The sequence below is a fragment of the Podarcis liolepis genome (assembly GCF_965112155.1).
Source record: "Podarcis liolepis genome assembly, chromosome: 10".
Taxonomy (NCBI): domain Eukaryota; kingdom Metazoa; phylum Chordata; class Lepidosauria; order Squamata; family Lacertidae; genus Podarcis; species Podarcis liolepis.
Genome location: NC_139562.1, coordinates 63319246 through 63336773, shown reverse-complemented (window position 1 = coordinate 63336773; position 17528 = coordinate 63319246). Strand labels below are relative to the sequence as shown.

General features: G+C 42.1%; 1 protein-coding gene across 2 annotated transcripts in view; it reads left to right on the top strand.

Annotated features, from left to right (window-relative positions):
* The window catches only part of TUBGCP6 (tubulin gamma complex component 6), a 34798-nt gene that overhangs the window by 12295 nt on the left and 4975 nt on the right, over positions 1 to 17528 (top strand). For both annotated transcript variants that reach the window (XM_083463251.1, XM_083463250.1), the window contains exons 8-23: positions 106 to 215; positions 1300 to 1391; positions 2949 to 3088; positions 4512 to 4661; positions 6332 to 6413; positions 6511 to 6599; positions 6740 to 6855; positions 8104 to 8242; positions 8354 to 8467; positions 10060 to 11299; positions 12216 to 12271; positions 12875 to 13067; positions 14339 to 14507; positions 16093 to 16234; positions 16529 to 16723; positions 16936 to 17068. In XM_083463251.1, coding sequence (XP_083319377.1) covers positions 106 to 215; positions 1300 to 1391; positions 2949 to 3088; positions 4512 to 4661; positions 6332 to 6413; positions 6511 to 6599; positions 6740 to 6855; positions 8104 to 8242; positions 8354 to 8467; positions 10060 to 11299; positions 12216 to 12271; positions 12875 to 13067; positions 14339 to 14507; positions 16093 to 16234; positions 16529 to 16723; positions 16936 to 17068 — 3160 coding nt within the window. The remainder of the gene's footprint in view (positions 1 to 105; positions 216 to 1299; positions 1392 to 2948; positions 3089 to 4511; positions 4662 to 6331; positions 6414 to 6510; positions 6600 to 6739; positions 6856 to 8103; positions 8243 to 8353; positions 8468 to 10059; positions 11300 to 12215; positions 12272 to 12874; positions 13068 to 14338; positions 14508 to 16092; positions 16235 to 16528; positions 16724 to 16935; positions 17069 to 17528) is intronic.

Sequence of the window (17528 nt, the reverse complement as noted above, 5' to 3'; positions counted from 1 at the left end):
TCCTGCCAATGCAATAAAACTATCCAATGAAGCTAAGCATCATCGGAAGTACCTATACGTGTTTATTGTTTTCCTTTCAATGAGTGGCTTATGCATTTATTTCAGGGTGTGAAACTACTTTCCTACCTATACCAAGAAGCTCTTAATAACTGCAGCAATGAACATTACCCAGTTCTTCTCTCCCTACTAAAAACAAGCTGTGAACCATATACACGGTAAGTATTTCAGTTTAAAATTGTGCACTGTGGAACTGCTGTTACAAAGATGATCGAATGCATTTCCTATAGATGGCGTTCCTGTGAGTTCTTAAAAGGAGCTGGAATTTCTGAATGGCGGTAGCCTTATTTTAGTGTACTGAAATAAAGCTAGCAATTCACTCCTATTTGCATATTCTCAGGTCCTATTAATTTCAGTTGACCTTACTCCTTGGTCAGTGGGTATAGGATTGTAGCAAAAATCTTAAAATGGTCTATGCTTACTGAAATATGCTCTGGGACTTTTTAAAGTTTTTTCTTTCTGCACATTAAAATTATTCTCTGTGTATTTCAGAGTGGCATATTATTATTATTATTATTATTATTATTATTATTATTATTATTATTATTATTATTTATTTAAATGCTTATACAACGATCAAGACACTGAGAGACCCTTCTGGAAACCTCAAGTATCAAAGCAGAAATCCCAATTAATATGAGACTCTGCTTGACATGATAGTTAATCTATCTCTTTCAGTACTAGTGAAAAACTGAGCAGTTATAGCATTCAGGTATCTTCTTTGGGGACCGTTTTGAACCTGAGCCATAGGTCTTTACAGTTGCTATCTAACCTGAATAGTTATTTTAGTGGTAGTATTTTTATCAGATCTGTTTTCTGTTTGGACAGCATATCCTTATTTAAGAGGGTGTTTATAAAATACAGGGATGCGGGTGGTGCTGTGTGGTCTAAACCACTGAGCCGACAGCTTGCCGATCGGAAGGTTGGCGGTTCGAATCCCCACGATGGGGTGAGTTCCCCCAGCTCTGTCCCAGCTTCTGCCCACCTAGCAGTTCGAAAGCATGTCAAAGTGGTGGGAAGGTGAACGGCGTTTCTGTGTGCTGCTCTGTTTTCACCAGAAGCATCTTAGTCTTGCTGGCCACATGACCGGAAAAACTGTCTGCTGACAAACATTGGCTCCCTCAATCCATAAAGCAAGATGAGCACTGCAACCCCAGAGTCGTTCGCGACTGGACTTAAGTGTCAGGGGTCCTTTACCTTTTTATAAAACACCTTTTTCAACATTCAACCTTTTGCCTTTAGGTTTATACACGATTGGGTTTATAGCGGTGTATTCAGAGACGTGTATGGCGAATTCATGATTCAGGTGAATGAGGATTATCTTGGCTTTAGAGGTATGTTACAAATGAATTGCTTTCTTTTGAAATTACCCTTTGGCTAGCAGGGAATGGCAGGAATGAAAGCTTTGGAAGCTGGCATCTCCAGTGATGCTCTAGCTCACTTCCTGCCTTCCTTGAATCCAGGCATGATCACTGTGGCTCCCTTGCTTTCTCCTCTGGCTAGTGACTTAAGGGCCTATGCCGGACAACTGGAAAAGTTATGGTTGATTTATTCCATTACCGTTTCCCTGGGAGATGGCATTAACTTTCTTTTACACGTAACACCATGTTTGTTTTTCTTTTCTTTGTGTACCGTATTTTTCGCCCTATAGGGCGCACCGGCCCATAGGACGCACCTAGATTGGGGGGGGGGAATAAAGGGGAAAAAAATATTCTCCAGCTCCCAGAACGGGACCCAGGGCGATGCCGAAGCTGCATGCAGCTTTGGCATTGCTCTGGGAGCTTGCGGGGCTGGGGGAGGGGGAAGTCCTGCGCCAGCCTCCAAACCAGGTCGGGAGACAGCCGGATGGCGCGCTGTGCTTCCCCACTGTCCCCCGAGTTTGTGGGGCTGGCAACGGGGAGGAACAGGCTTCTCCCCCCCGCCAGCCTTCTAACCAAGTCGGGGGACAGCGGGAAAGGCGCACTGCGCCTCTCCCGCTGTCCCCTGAGTTTGTGGGGCTGGTGACGGGGAGGAGCAGGCTTCTCCCTCCCGCCAGCCTTCTAACCAAGTCGGGGGACAGCGGGATGGCGGCGTTCCGCCTCCCTGCTGTCCCCTGAGCTTGTGGGGCTAGCGGTGGGGCTCTCCTGAAGCCTGCATTTGCCCCATAGGACGCACACACATTTCCCCTTCATTTTTGGAGGGGAAAAAGTGCGTCCTATAGGGCGAAAAATACGGTATTTAGCTGTTTCTGTGTGTGGTGTTCAAAACATGTATGTATATTGTGCCTATTTTCCTTTTCATCACATGCACTCTTGTTTTGTGGACTTGGCTTGTGGACTTAAGAACAAAGAGAAACAAAGAAAACCTTTTTAGAACTAGTGCTAAGTAAATACAGCGGTACCTTGGTTTACGAACTTAATCTGTTCTGGAAGTCTGTTCTTAAAGTAAAGCGTTAAAGTAAAGACTTTCCCATAGCAGCAGGGGACTCAATTTACAAATGGAACACACTCAACAGGAAGTGGAACATGTTCTGCTTCCAAGGCAAAGTTCACAAACCAAAACACCTACTTCTGGGTTTGCAGCGTTCTGAATCCAAGTTGTTCATAAACTAAGCTGTTCTTAAACCAAGCTACCACTGTATTCTCATAGGTTATACAGCTAACAATATCACAAGACATTAGACATCAATGACACTAGCGTTACCATATTCCTGATGCCAGTCACAAGGTGCATCATCTGGATGAAGTTGTGGATTTTACTTGAAATGAAATAGAGTGATTGCAAAGTAAATCACTGGGTTCTGTTCAACAAATAGATAATAGTTTCACTTTTATTGAATTAATAAACTTAATACACCAAAGTACTCTTTATATGCCTCACTTTCTGACCTCTCTGTCCTTTTGGATCTCTAGACAAACACTACTGGACCCATGGGTACGTTTTAATTTCCAAGGAAGTAGAAGACTGTGTGCCTGTGTTTTTGAAACATATTGCTAATGATGTCTACATTTGTGGGAAAACCATAAACTTGCTAAAGTTGTGTTGTCCCAGGGTAAGTACCCCTTGCTCTTGAAAATCATGGAGTAAGCATTGTTTTCAAGTACATTTGAAGTCATATACCCTAGGAAAGTCTGTTTTAACTGAAGAGACTATGACTCCCCTTGCAGTCTCTCGGATTGGCTCAGAACACCTTCCCTAACTATGACATTCATGCAGCACGTCCATATTTTGGGTTAATTTCATACATAGGAATTCCTTGCTGCTGGACTGTAAGCCACTGCCCCACCCAAATGTATTATAGGACCTTTCTACCGAGATTATTCTGTTATTGGCTAAGATCAAGCTGCTATTATTATTATTATTTATTGAATTTATATACCACGCTATACCAGGAGGTCTCAGAAAAGATCAACATAAAAACCACGATATATATAATCAAAATAAAAACAACAGCCCAATTTACCCCCCCCCCCCGCCAATTACAGGAATCTTTTAGTTTAGAATGTTTCTTAAATTGAAGACTAAATGACAGCTAATTTAAATAAAAAGCTTAATTATTTGCTTCCCCCTCATTTTTCATGCAAAGATAGACTTCCAAGTAGAGCATCTCTTCATAGGCTTAATTATGATTTGATTTTTTTTTTTACCACAAATCATTTTGTGCTTGCTCTCTGTCATATCATGAATATGTTGCTTGTCTTCCGTATCACGTTATCGTGGAACGTAAGTTTAAAATTCTCACTTCATAATTGGCTGCCTTATGTTTGATCTAAACTAACCGGACGAACCTTTCACAATGAAACAATCCGAAAGAAACGACAAAGCATATCCCATGGAGGTGTTCACGACAAAACGTTCCACAAAGAACATCAGAAACAGTCACTATAGTCCCACAGCCCAGCAGTTAATGGAATAATATAATAAATACTGTCACAAGGGCGGATAACTCTTTTAAGCCCAAAGGCCACAATCCCTTCCAGGGAACCCATGTCAGTGGCACATGGAACAAGTGATGTTACTCTTATATTTGACTAGGGCCAGCCGCACATGCATTTCTACACATACAGTACACATCTCTCTGGTCAGGCAGCAGAACTAGAGGAGAGAGTGTAGCCTGGATAGGGAGGGGTGTGGCCTGGGGAGATCCCTGGGGGCCATTTAGGGAGGCTTGGGGGGCCACATTTGTTCCAGGCCCAGGTCATGAGGATTCCCACCCCCAGTCCACAACAGACTTAAGACTGAACGAGACCCTACCAATAGGTTTCCAGTTCTAAAGTGCATGAAAGCTTGGATTGCATTCTTCAGATGTTTACTGCTGCTCTTTAATAATAATGATAATAATAATTAATTTTATTTATACCCCGCCCTACCCAGCCAAGACTGGGCTCAGGGCGGCTAACAGCCAATATAAAAACAAATTGATTGAAATACAACTTAAAAACAAGATTAAAATACAACATTAAAACATTTTGCAGCACTACATCTGCTGGTCCGACATCCCCGTTCCTCGGATTTCTGTCATCTTCTCCCTCGACGAACTGAGAGAGATTGAGAGAGATTGTGCAGTGTACGTGGGCCGAATGGAAAGAATTGCACGCTATAGTACCATCAGCAAGGAGGAAAAGGTAAACTGACTCAACCAAATAAATCTTTTTTTGTATTAGGAAAGTGCCATTGCCCAGAACGTGGACTCTGCCTTTGTATGGTGCATCGAAAACAACAGTGTGGTCCTTGCGCATGTGTGTTCAAAAATGTCATTAATTTCACTGGGACAAGTGAGAAAGCATGCTGCCTTGGCGTAGGCATTAGGGTGCTACTGGCGCAGCAGATGATAATAATAATAATAATAATAATTTATTATTTATTATTTATTATTTGTACCCCGCCCATCTGGCTGGGTTTCCCCAGCCACTCTGGGCGGCTTCCAACAAAGATGAAAAATACACTAAAATGTCACATATTAAAAACTTCCCTGAACAGGGCTGCCTTAAGATGTCTTCTGAATGTCAGGTAGTTTTTTATCGCTTTGACATCTGATGGGAGGGCGTTCCACAGGGCGGGCGCCACTACCGAGAAGGCCCTCTGCCTGGTTCCCTGTAACTTGGCCTCTCGCAGTGAGGGAACCGCCAGAAGGCCCTCGGAGCTGGACCTCAGTGTCCGGGTAGAACGATGGAGGTGGAGACGCTCCTTCAGATATACTGGACCGAGGCCGTTTAGGGCTTTAAAGGTCAGCACCAACACTTTGAATTGTGCTCGGAAACGTACTGGGAGCCAATGTAGGTCTTTCAAGACCGGTGTTATATGGTCTCGGCGGCCGCTCCCAGTCACCAGTCTGGCTGCCGCATTCTGGATTAGTTGTAGTTTCCGGGTCACCTTCAAAGGTAGCCCCACGTAGAGCGCATTGCAGTAGTCCAAGCGGGAGATAACCAGAGCATGGACCACTGGCGAGACAGTCTGCAGGCAGATAGGGTCTTAGGCCCAGACAAATGAAAAGCCAAGCTTTATTTTACCCATCAAATTACAATACTGTAATTGTTTCCGTTAAGACCCCGCATTTATAGGTACGATAGTTTCTTTAAGTTGTTTACCTGATAACTTGTTCTTCCTTCATGAAATTGCACACCTGAATACATGCTTTGGGTTTTTAATTTGTCCCCAAATACAGGAAAGCCTTTATATTCATCCACTTCAATGTTCTCCCGTCAGCTGTTTTTGGAAGGAAGACTTAATGGCACTCCATATGCAAATCTTGTATATCTCTGTGTCAGTAAAGAGTTGTGTATTTTTTAATAGAGGTGACAGAACCAGACTTGTTTCTTCTTTGATCACACCCTTCTCAGAGTGGCGTACAGCCTTTTTACACCAGTAGTCTTCAATCTTTTATGACCTAGAACCTTCAGTTAACAAAACATGCATTTGAGAACCTGCTTCTCAATTTTTAATCATATGTTTGTATAGCAGAAATGATACTTTTGCATTCCACTATTGATTGGGTTGTGAGCCTTTAGTGGGTCCTGAACCATCAGATAAATGAATTGGTTGTAATTTATGTTCTACCTATAAAGGTTTCTAAGCAATTTTGACATAATGGATGCTAGGGTTTGTTTGTTTTTAATCTTGTGCTGGTGTGTGTGTGTGTATATAGTACTGAAAATTGACCTTTCTGTATTTTTGTGTTTATTTCACCCCACTGTATGAAATCCAAATGTTTGAGGGTTAGTGGATTATTAATAAAGTTGAACTGACCCGAGTTATGCTTGAAAACCACATTAAATCCTGTGAAATTGCTTCCTAGGACTTGCGCATGGAAATTGAAAAACAGGAGCTAATTTTCCACGCTCGAGAAACAGCTACCAAAGCTCTAAAAGCCTTTACTGGTAAGTTACAGGTGTCTTTGCAGTCCAGCTGGTTTTTCACAGCGACTGTTTTCTTTAGTTCTTTTTAACATTGCTGCATCTTAAATTTTTGTTTCAGATCAACAAATATCAGAGAAAATGGTGCTGGATGCAAAGAAGCGTGAGCAGTTTCAGAAATTGAAAGAACAATTTGAAAAAGATAAAGAGGTATTTGCAGCGTGTGTTTTCTGCTAGCAACGTTAGGAGACAGAGAATCTTTGTATAGAACTTGCTTGGATAAAAATATGCAGAGCACAATGTGTGCTTTTGGAATGTGGTTTCTAAAGCTTTCTTAAATGTTTATGTAGCGCCGCCGTGCTCTGAAACAGGAGGAGACTGATGATGATTTCAGTTTTGCTCGGGAACTGAGAGAGAGGGAAAGACGACTGAAGGCTTTGGAAGAGGAATTGGAGAAAAGGGCAAGGTAAAAGTGTGGAAGGAAGGAAGGCTGTTAAAATTGCAAGTTCAAAATTTTGTACCAAGCAGTTGTATGTTTACAAAAATAGCTTCCAAGCTGGAAAATGGATAGCCCAGTTTCTCACCTTTCAGAATGGAAGAAGGTTTTGCTAGTAAGCTACAAACTTCCCCTTATGCCCTGCCAGCCTAGCTGCTGTGTATGTCGTACCAGGAGTCTTTACATTGTTTTGTCTTGGCAGCCCAGCTGCTGCATATCAGAGTTGGAACAATATGGTGGTTGCGAGTGTAGATACACTTTTATCGGCTCTGCTCATGTGCCTGCACCATGCCAACCTCACCCCGATATGCAGCAGCAATGTGGAAGTCAGCTGAGAGCAGCCACCCTGCTAGTCTAAACTCAGCCCTGTTATTGACTCAGCTGTGTGCTGCTAGTTCTGAATGAAAAATGGTATAACTTTGAGTACATTATAGCCACTGGTATTTAGTGAACAGCCAAAACTATACAGCTTTAAGGTGCTTTTCTTGTGTTTGATCTGTTACAGAACAGCATTAAGCTTGCACAAATATCTGACTGCACAGCACAGTGTATGTATCATTTGAAAACACAACAGACACAAAGCTCCCAAATTTTCACCTGTTTAATTTATAAGTAAAGGTAAAGGGACCCCTGACCATTAGGTCCAGTCATGACCAACTCTGGGGTTGCGGCGCTCATCTCACTTTATTGGCTGCGGGAGCCGGCGTACAGCTTCTGGGTCATGTGGCCAGCATGACTAAGCCACTTCTGGCGAACCAGAACAGCACACGGAAATGCTGTTTACCTTCCCGCTGGAAGGTACCTATTTATCTACTTGCACTTTGACGTGCTTTTGAACTGCTAGGTTGGCAGGAGCAGGGACCGAGCAATGGGAGCTCACCCCGTTGCGGGGATTCGAACCACCGACCTTCTGATCGGCAAGTCCTAGGCTCTGTGGTTTAACCCACAGTGCCACCTGCGTCCCCAAAATTTATAATTAGGTTTAGAATTATTTATTTTTCAGTGAGCATTGGTTGCTTAGGAACTTCAACATGTTATATGATGCATTGATAAATTATCCTACTTGCTAGCTCACTAAATTTTGAGCTTGTGAGCTACATTTTTACTCTGGATGGTAGCCTAAGTAATCTAAATGCCTTCCTGTTGTACTCTGCTCTATCATGGTATATATCTTGTAAAACTACACGGTGAAGTTATTCTACCTTTCTTTTCACTTAGGGAAGAGCTGATTGACCACTATAGCAAACTCTCCGAAGAGGCAGCCCGTAGAGAGAGAAAAGCCCTATGGAAAATTCAGAGGCACAAATTGGAAACGGCCCGTCTCAAATTTTTGATGGAAGATCAAAAGCGTACCGAGGTAGCGTAAATGCTGCTGCTGTTGCTTTTTTTTTAGAAAGCACATTGACAGTGGTTATTTATGTGTGCATTGGTATGTATAAATCTTTGATCTTTTCCATTTGATGTGTAGGACATGCTTGAGAAACTTCCAGGTGGAAAGTATAGGAGGAAAGCAGACATTGGGGAAGGGTGGTGTCAGCAGACTTCCGCCGCAGTTGTACCAGTCAGTGATTCCAGCATTCAGGTTGGTGTTCCTTTAAGAAAACTCCTGTTCCATAAACACCATCATCTTCTTGATTCACCTGTGGCAAGGACTACTTTCCCATTCATCCATTCATTCATAAGTATCCCATTTTTTCAGGTTTTATTATTTAAATAAAGTAATATATTATGTAATAAACTCTTCAGCTATCTTCTCTGTATTTGTTACCATTTTTTAATTTTTTTTTAAAGTCATCTTTTAATCTTGTTTTCTTTTTTAATGTTTCTTTTCTAACTCCTCTGTTTCTTTCATATATGCTTTTCTTAATTCTTTCTTTGTTCAGACAGGCTGATATAAATTGCTCCCATAAAATGGTTTTACTTAGATTCCATTATTAACATTTTTGAGACATCTGCTGTATCATTTATCTCAAAAACAGTTTTTTAAGTCTGTAACTTTTTTTGCACTATTTCTGGGTCCTTCGGTAAAGAGTTATTTTATCTCCCGTACTCTTTGAGGTTTATTCCTCAAGCTTTAATCCTATTTCCTTTCAACTCCAGCTGTATGGGACTATTGTCTGCATATATCCTTTCTAGATCCATTCAAGGGTACAAATCTTTTGGGTTAGAGTAAAAGGTAGAGTTGTTCCTTTAAGATTTGGCTGAGTAAAACATTGTATTTTATAGTAAAAGTGGGTAACGTGACCCTCCAGATGTTGTTGGACTCCAATTCTCATCAGCAACATCCTGCATAGCCTGTGGTGAGGGATGATGGGAGTTGCCGAACTGCTGGTTCACCACCCCCTGTTCTTCTGGCATTTTGTACTATATGTGTCAGATTTATTGATGTTTAGATCACCATTTAGTCATTTCTGGGCACTCCTAGAACTTCCCTTTCTTTTTGCTTTCCTCCTTTTTTGTGATCTGTGCTTTGTAAGATTGCATGTCACAGTGTGCATAGTAAGACCCACATTTTAGAGCAGGCATCGCCAAACTCGGCCCTCCAGATGTTTTGGGACTACAACTCCCATCATCTCTAGCTAACAGGGCCAGTGGTAAGGGATGATGGGAATTGTAGTCCCAAAACATCCGGAGGGCTGAGTTTGGGGGTGCCTGTTTTATAGCCCAGTAGAACTGCTGTCATACCTGTAAGGAGGGGAGTTTATAAAGTGGCCTGTTATTCTGGTTTTAAATTGGGAGCTTTGAGGACCATATTGCATGTTAGTGTGAATAGTAGGTACAGAATAGCCTGCCATTTGTTCTCTATGCCTATCTTCTTTTTCTTGAGCAAGTGTTACACTGTTGGGTTATGGATTGTGCAATTTAAAAAAAATGTAGAAACCAGCGTTTCAGACAGAGGTCTTTGTTTTCACCCGATATCCGAACAATACAGCTGGTTATGCAAGCAAATTTCAACTGTTTCCATAGTGATTGAAGTAGCTACTGGAGCATTTGAAAAGCTCGGTGAAGATGATAATAACCCTAAACTGCTTAAAAAATAAACAGTGATATAAAACTATTAAAAGGTAGTTTCAGAAACTTCGGATGAAATAATGAAGGTGAAGATATCCCAGCTGTATAAGTGAGTTGCATATCTGTTCTAGTAATTAATTTTCTTTCTTTTTTCCATTTCAGTTAACTTCTGCAGAGCCCGAGTGTCCTGATGATGTGGACATCGGCAGAGACCCAGAATCTCAACTGGTGATATCCCCAGGCTTACTGCAGGCAACAGATATACAGTCTAATGATTATTCAGAGTCCAAAGAAACAGAAACTGCATCTCAGGTACTCCATACGGAGCAAGCAGCTACTCTGCCAAAGCATGTATCTGAACTTGGTCTGGATTTTGAAGATTTTTTACCAAAGCCTCAGGAAGAAACATTTGTTGTCCCCAGTGCCCAAGAGACCAACTTGTTGGATGAAGCCCTGCAGAATATCAGTTCAGATCTTTCCTTGCACGGTCAGACAGATGAAAACAGTTCTGCACTGAAAGGTGCGGCAGAAGGGGAAACCGGTACCCAAGTCTCCGAATACGACGGGTATGACTTTAATACTGTTCTCAGGCCTTCAGTCTCGCACAGCCATGTTGCAGCTGGAGAAAACGTCTTTGATGTTGAGGACAGGGTACCCCGCTGGAACATTCACGGCCATGCGTCTGATGCAAATATTAAAATTGGGGAATACGTACCTGACGCTGAACTCTCCCATCCGCATTCAAACCCTCATGGCCACTCCTCGGATTCACACATCAAAATTGGACAGTATGCTTCCGAGGTCGAACCTAGCCGCCCACGCTGGAATATCCACGGGCATGTCTCTGCCGCTCATATTCAGGTTGGAGAATATGCCTCGGAGTTTGAGCCATCAAGGCCAAGGTGGAATATCCACGGCCATGCTTCGGATGCCAATATTAAGATTGGCGAGTATGTGTCCAATATAGAGCCGGCTAGACCTCGCTGGAACATCCATGGCCACGCGTCGGACGCTAATATCAGAGTTGGGGAAAATACGTCTGATGTTGTGTCCTCGCGACCTCGCTGGAATATTCACGGGCACGCCTCTCAGTCGCACATAAAAATTGGAGGCATGGTTTCTGATTCGGAGGTTTCTGTGCCTCGATGGAGTCTCTTTGGCCATGCCTCGCAGTCGAGTATTCAAATAGGAGAGTGGACTCCTTCAACTTTCAGCGATCCCATACCTCATCTTAAAGCTGTCTCTGGCCCCGCATCTGACTCTACAGTTCAGACATTCCTGTATAACGGAGAATTCCCTACAATCAAAGAGCATGATACAGGACAAGAGTCGATGCCTTCTGGTTGTGTGCTGAGCGATAATGTGGATGAAGAGCCACAAAGAAGCCTAGAAGAACAGGGGGGTAAGTGGCAATCAGTGAACAAATTACTTGGTAGACTTCCCCTCTCCCCATCACTATTAAGAGCCCTAAAATAGAAGTCTATTCAGGCCGAGACAAACCAGTTAGGATCCTTTGTCTTCAGTGGAAGTCAGTGGACTTACATCTGGGCAGGTGCCTTTGTGGGTTTGTGGTCAGGTTATACAGGCCTACCTTGGTTTTCAAACGGAATCGGTTCCTGAAGTTTGTTCGATATCTGAAAATGTTTGAAAACCAAGGCGCAGCTTCCGATTGGCTGCAGGAGCTTCCTGTACTCGATTGGAAGCCGCGTCGGATGTTTGGGTTCCAAAAAATGTTTGCAAACCAGAACACTCACTTAATAATAATAATAATAATTTATTATTTATACCCCGCCCATCTGGCTGAGTTTCCCCAGCCACTCTGAGCGGCTTCCAATAGAGTGTTAAAAACAATACAGCATTAAATGCTGTAATCTCACTTCCGGGATTACGGCGTTTGGAAGCCAAAATGGTTGAGTCACAAGGCGTTCGACAACCAAGTTATGACTGTACTGAATAAAAACTTTATTTTAACTATATTTTAATGGGCACTTAAAACAGAAATGAATTAACTGTGCATGTTTCCTAAATACTGCTTTCTCTACAAAGGAAACCTAGATCCACATAAATGCAAGAGACCATTGCCATTAACAGACAAAATTCTATTATGAAACAGAAGAAAAGCCTGATAGTTTTTTATTATTACTATATTGGTGCTGGGGAACATGAGTGGGAGACTAAATCATGTATTTGAAATGCTTGTGTTTCTTGTGAGGCTCTATACATTTCACACTGCCTTTATAGTCATTAAGGCTAGACAATATTTGTCATGTTTCTCAGTTCCTTCCAGTAACAAGTCCCCTCTTTTTTGGTTAATATAGCAATCATAATGGATGCTGCCAAAGATCTCTCCACAGCGCCTTCTCAGGATGTACAGGTGAGGAAACAGCAACTTAAGTTTCAAATTACTAGCCCCTTAATCTTAAGTGGATGAATCTCATTGTGACGCTCAAGTAAAATTACTGAAGTAGTGGGCACGATGTTCCTTTGAAATATTTTAATTCTCCCAAATATGAATTACTTTAATTCTCCCCAATGTTATTCCCTATCTTCACTCATTTATATCCTAAACAGAAAATATTACCAGAAAGTATTATTGTCTTTACTTGCTGATTAGCTAAGTGCCCTCTGAATTCCTTATCTGAACCCTGTTTTATTCTCCCAGGACCCTCTGACTTTAGGAATTTGCAAAAATTCTGAAACCGACTTGACAGATCGCTTAGCTAAAATCAAAGTGAAAAGGGCAGAGAGAAAAAAATAAGCTTAAGATGAGGATAACTCTAGCCCATTTTCTCATATATCCTTTAACATACATATTACAAGCAACAACACTATCGAGGTCTGCTTAAATGACAAGAATCTTGAAGGTTCAGGAAAACCCAAGATGCAACGATAAGTGTACTTAAGCAAGAGTGCAAAGCCTTCTGGATCAAAAATGAGCCTCCTTTTCTCCAATGTCCATTCCACTTTTTTTCATCAGGTAGAGGAACCTGAAAAATCGACCGAATTGGTTCTTATGACTCAGCAGATTTCTCTCTCTGAAGTCAGCACATCTGAAAGTTCAGAAGGCGTAAGCACCGCTATTGCCAAGTGGAAGAAAGAGGAAGATTATGTGAAAGCCTTATCTGATCAGTATTGCCTTGAAAAATACCAGGACAGCTACGATTTGATGTGTGAGTACTCCTAACATGAGGTGCATTAAGAGAGTGGAACCACATATATCCTGTTACCCCTCAAGGAGTGTAGTGCTTGTGGAATTCTGTAGTCCTAGAGCGTCATTCACTAAAAACGTGTCTGGGGAGTCTCTTTCCCGCAATCAACTTGGGTCACATTTAAATGATCCAGCCACGTAGGTTGGGGTCTCTTGAGGATGTCAATTCCATAATGGGGATCCACACAGCAGGCCCCCACCTGTGCTGTGGGGACATTTCAACTTTATCCAAGGCACTCAGAGAAAAGCTGCTCACACATGGTATGGGTAACATCATCATTATCATTATTTATTAATTGAATTTATATGCTGTCCTATACCTGTTCTTGTAGACAGAAAGGTTTTTTTATTGTGCCATCATCCTGACTTTGCACACTTGGTATCATTAAGGCACACAGAGATTGTGTCAATCCTTTGCGGATTCTCACGGGTCCAAATAAGTAGTACCAGACTGCAGCAGTGTTGCGGCACAAGTTTGTGCAGGATTCTGTAGACCTCATTTGGTTAAACTCTAAATTGCATTCACTCGTACCCTTTTATTAATTACTTCTGAAATGCCGTGCCTCCGGATATTAGAACGCCCCTCTCACTTTTCTTTTGGAACATCATTTAAATATATTTTTGTTCACCCTGTTTTGGTTTTGTTTTTTTTAATGGCCGGCACTTCCTTCGCCAATTGAGAGGCTTTTCTGAATGTGTATGGTGTGTGTGATTGAGACGGATATATTTGGGCAGAGTGGGGGGGAGGGGAGATGTACGTGTGGCTCTGTGTGTGAGGAAGTGTGGTGAGAGAGGGAGGCATGTATATGTGGGTGTGCATATGTGAAGTGTGTGCTGTGTATGAGAGAAACTGTGGCCACCTTGTGTATTTTATCTTGCACTGGAGGAAGGAATGTTCCCTCTTATTAAACAGCAACAGCATTGTGTGTCAGGGAGATCAGTATTGTTCGATCTCCACAATCAGGACCAGCAGAACATGGGTGACTTCCAAGCATGAGGTTATCTTGGGAAACGTGGAGCAGCCGTGACCACACACACTCTATTTTTGTGTTTTGCAATGCCCCCCCCCCCCCGCGCCCCACTCCGTGACTGCCACCCACCACACTTCCTTGAAATTTGAAATGGGCTCACTGGCCGTAATGGTTGCCTCTAATTTTTATTTGCTGTATAGCATTTTGTTTTGAAAGTGCTTTGGAAACAGTAATCATTGTTTTTACCTATGCTCTAACACAGCAGAACTTCCCGTTTCCCATCTTCTGCATCATGTGATACCAAGATCCTACACCTTCCCTGTGGACCCATCAGCGCAGTCAGCAACAGACGAAACAGCTGTACAACTGAGCGAGCTCTTATCACTCCCAGTACTGATGAAACGGTCAATCACTGCCCCTTTGGTTTCTCAGTAAGTTAAATTTAGAAGTGATTAGTCAACCTTGTAGTAATAATATAGCTTGTAGTCTTTCCTTAATTGGGAATCACACCAGTACATACATTGACCTTCTTTCCTTTTATTTGCTTAGTAAGGTAAGCAATTCAGTGACTGTTGCAACAAGAAATGTGAACTGATTCAGCATTATATTGTTCAGGTATCTCTTACTGGATGGCATTCTTTAGCGGATCTTTAAACTGCAAATCATATTTCTTCCACAGTCTTCTCTTTTCCAGGCTGGATGTGCCTCAGAGTTCTTATCCACTGTCCATTCACTTCAGAATGTTGGGGGGGGGGGAATGTTTTTCATCCTGAGGTCTTCATGGACCCTTCACCAACCCTCTAGGGCCGGCCAAAACTCCACATACCCACACAGACACAGTAAAAACTACAAACTCGATGCTGCCATTCATCCATTATGAAGATCCCCATGTATAGTCCTATTTCTTTCAGTGGAGAATCAGGGTCATACACACAAAGAACCTGAATAGAGATTTGCTTCCTTCATTGAAACTGATGGCTCTTCAGGTGGGAGATCTCAGTATGGATTGGTCCCATTAAAAAAAAATGTGGCAATTAAAGTCAGATTTCAGAGCGTGTGGTGAAAAGCATGCAGAGCCAAGAAGGGACAGAGCAGTCTGAATGTAAGGTGCTGGACTGGATAGGGAGTCTTGTGCTCCCTTTCTTCCTCATCAGAATTTCCATGCCCTTCAGGCAAAAAGGTCTGAACTTCTCTGCCTTGCCTAGCCTTGTGCCTTAATGGGGATGCAGATCATTCACTTGATGGAGCAGGGAAGGGAGCAATTTCCATCTGCGTCAAAGCGCTAGGTGGTAGAGGTTTAAACTTAGAATCATAGAATCATAGAATCATAGAGTTGGAAGAGACCACAAGGGCCATCTAGTCCAACCCCCTGCCAAGCAGGAAACACCACCAGAGCACTCCTGACATATGGTTGTCAAGCCTCTGCTTAAAGACCTCCAAAGTAGGAGACTCCACCACACTCCTTGGCAGCAAATTCCACTGTCGAACAGCTCTTACTTCTCGTGTCCATTCCAGAGCCTTGACGGCAACGCAGGTTGCACTGCCTCTGCTTGGTTCTGCACACTTCCTTCCCCTGTACAGTGCAAACACTACCTACCACCACTGAACTATTGAACGGGGCCTAGTAGTGAACGTTGGGTATTGTGCTCTAGAATGAGAAACTGTAAAGCTTCTAGTTAGAACATAGCAGCTGTTACAGATTTTGAACGGTGCAGAAAGAATTACATGCAAGTGTAATGAAGAGAGGTGACAATGGGCAACTGGGATTTCTTTCAAAGGGCGTTTTCTTGACATCCTTGCTGCATCCTGTCTTTTTTGCAAGTGACTGCCAAAAGGTACCGGCCCAATAGAAGTAGATTACTTGGAGGGAGCCTATAATTTGATTGCGGGTAGAGGATCAAAACGTTGGCCATTTTTAATTTACCCTATCCATGAAGCTAAAATGCAGTTTTACCTTTTTATTTGCTTTTTTTTTTTTTTAAAAAGTAACTGGTGTTTGTTTTCATTTGTTCCTAGTGTTTCACTTGTGAACAAAGCCATTGTTGACTACTATTTTGTGGAACTAAATATTGAGAAGCATTTTGGAGCACTAAGGCATTTTTTGTTGATGGAAGATGGAGAGTTTGCTCAGTCACTCAGCGATCTACTTTTTGAAAAGGTATTTGCATAGGCTTTTCCTTAAATACCTGATTCTTGACTATATATCTAGTTGCCAGCATGTGGGGAAATCATATTATATGCGTATATGCTACTAAATATAGGGATTGTGTAGCATTTGGCAGTAGTTTCAATGATCACAACCTGAACAACCTCTCTTGGACGTTTTAAATAGAAGGGACTTTCTGGCTTGAACAGTGTTTGTATGAACATTAAAAAAAAATCCCATTATCTACTTTGGAAAGGTTATTCTGACAAACAAATTCTCAGTATCTAATGTGTGTTCTAATTTCAGCTTGGCTCAGGACAGACACCTGGCGAACTTTTGAACCCACTAGTCCTCAATTCCATTTTAAATAAGGCTCTGCAATATAGTCTCCATGGGGACACCCACTTGGCTTCCAATCTCTCATTTGCACTGAAGTACCTTCCAGAGATGTTCAAGCCCAATGCGCCCGATGCCCTAAACTGCTTAGAACTACGCTATAAGGTGAGAAGGCACACAAAAGTTGAGAAGTGAGCCAGATTTTAAGATTCCCCTATATGCATTGCAGTTAATCGGTCCTGCTTGTTCTCTGATGCTACTTAGAAATGCATTCTGTTCTGCTAACTGTGACGTAATCCTCATCTTAAACAGGCAGCGGAATATTCTGATGCCTTGGGAGATATGCAGTCATAATAGGGTTTTTTCTTTTTTTATAGGTTGACTGGCCCATGAACATTGTCATTACTGAGAACTGCATGAATAAATACAACAAGATTTTCTCTTTCCTGCTGCAATTGAAGCATATGGTGTGGACACTTAAGGATGTCTGGTTCCACTTAAAGCGAACTGGTAAGATAAAATCTGACTGCTTTTATTTAGCCTGAAAGCTAACCTGTTCAGAAGATTCAGATAAGTGAGTAAAATCTAAAGTCACTGTGTTTCCTATTTCTACCGTATTTACTCGAATCTAATGATTACCTTTTTTGGCCCAATTACGTTGTGAAAATTGAGGTGTGCATTAGATTCAATGGCACATTCACATTCGCCAGCAAATACTTTTATTTGGTTTCAAGACTCTGAAAATTGAGGTGCACATGAGATTCGATGGTGCCTTAGACTTGAGTAAATACAGTATATTCCATGCGAGTTTGATTATTCAACCGCAAACCCATATAACTGAAGGTGAAAGCGGTTTGCTTTGACACAACAGAAGAGGTTTTGGATTCTCATCCAAATGGAATAAAAGAAAGGCAAAATGTCTTCCAAGGGTGGTATTCCAGTTTGTTCTGTGAGCTATTAATGCAATAGC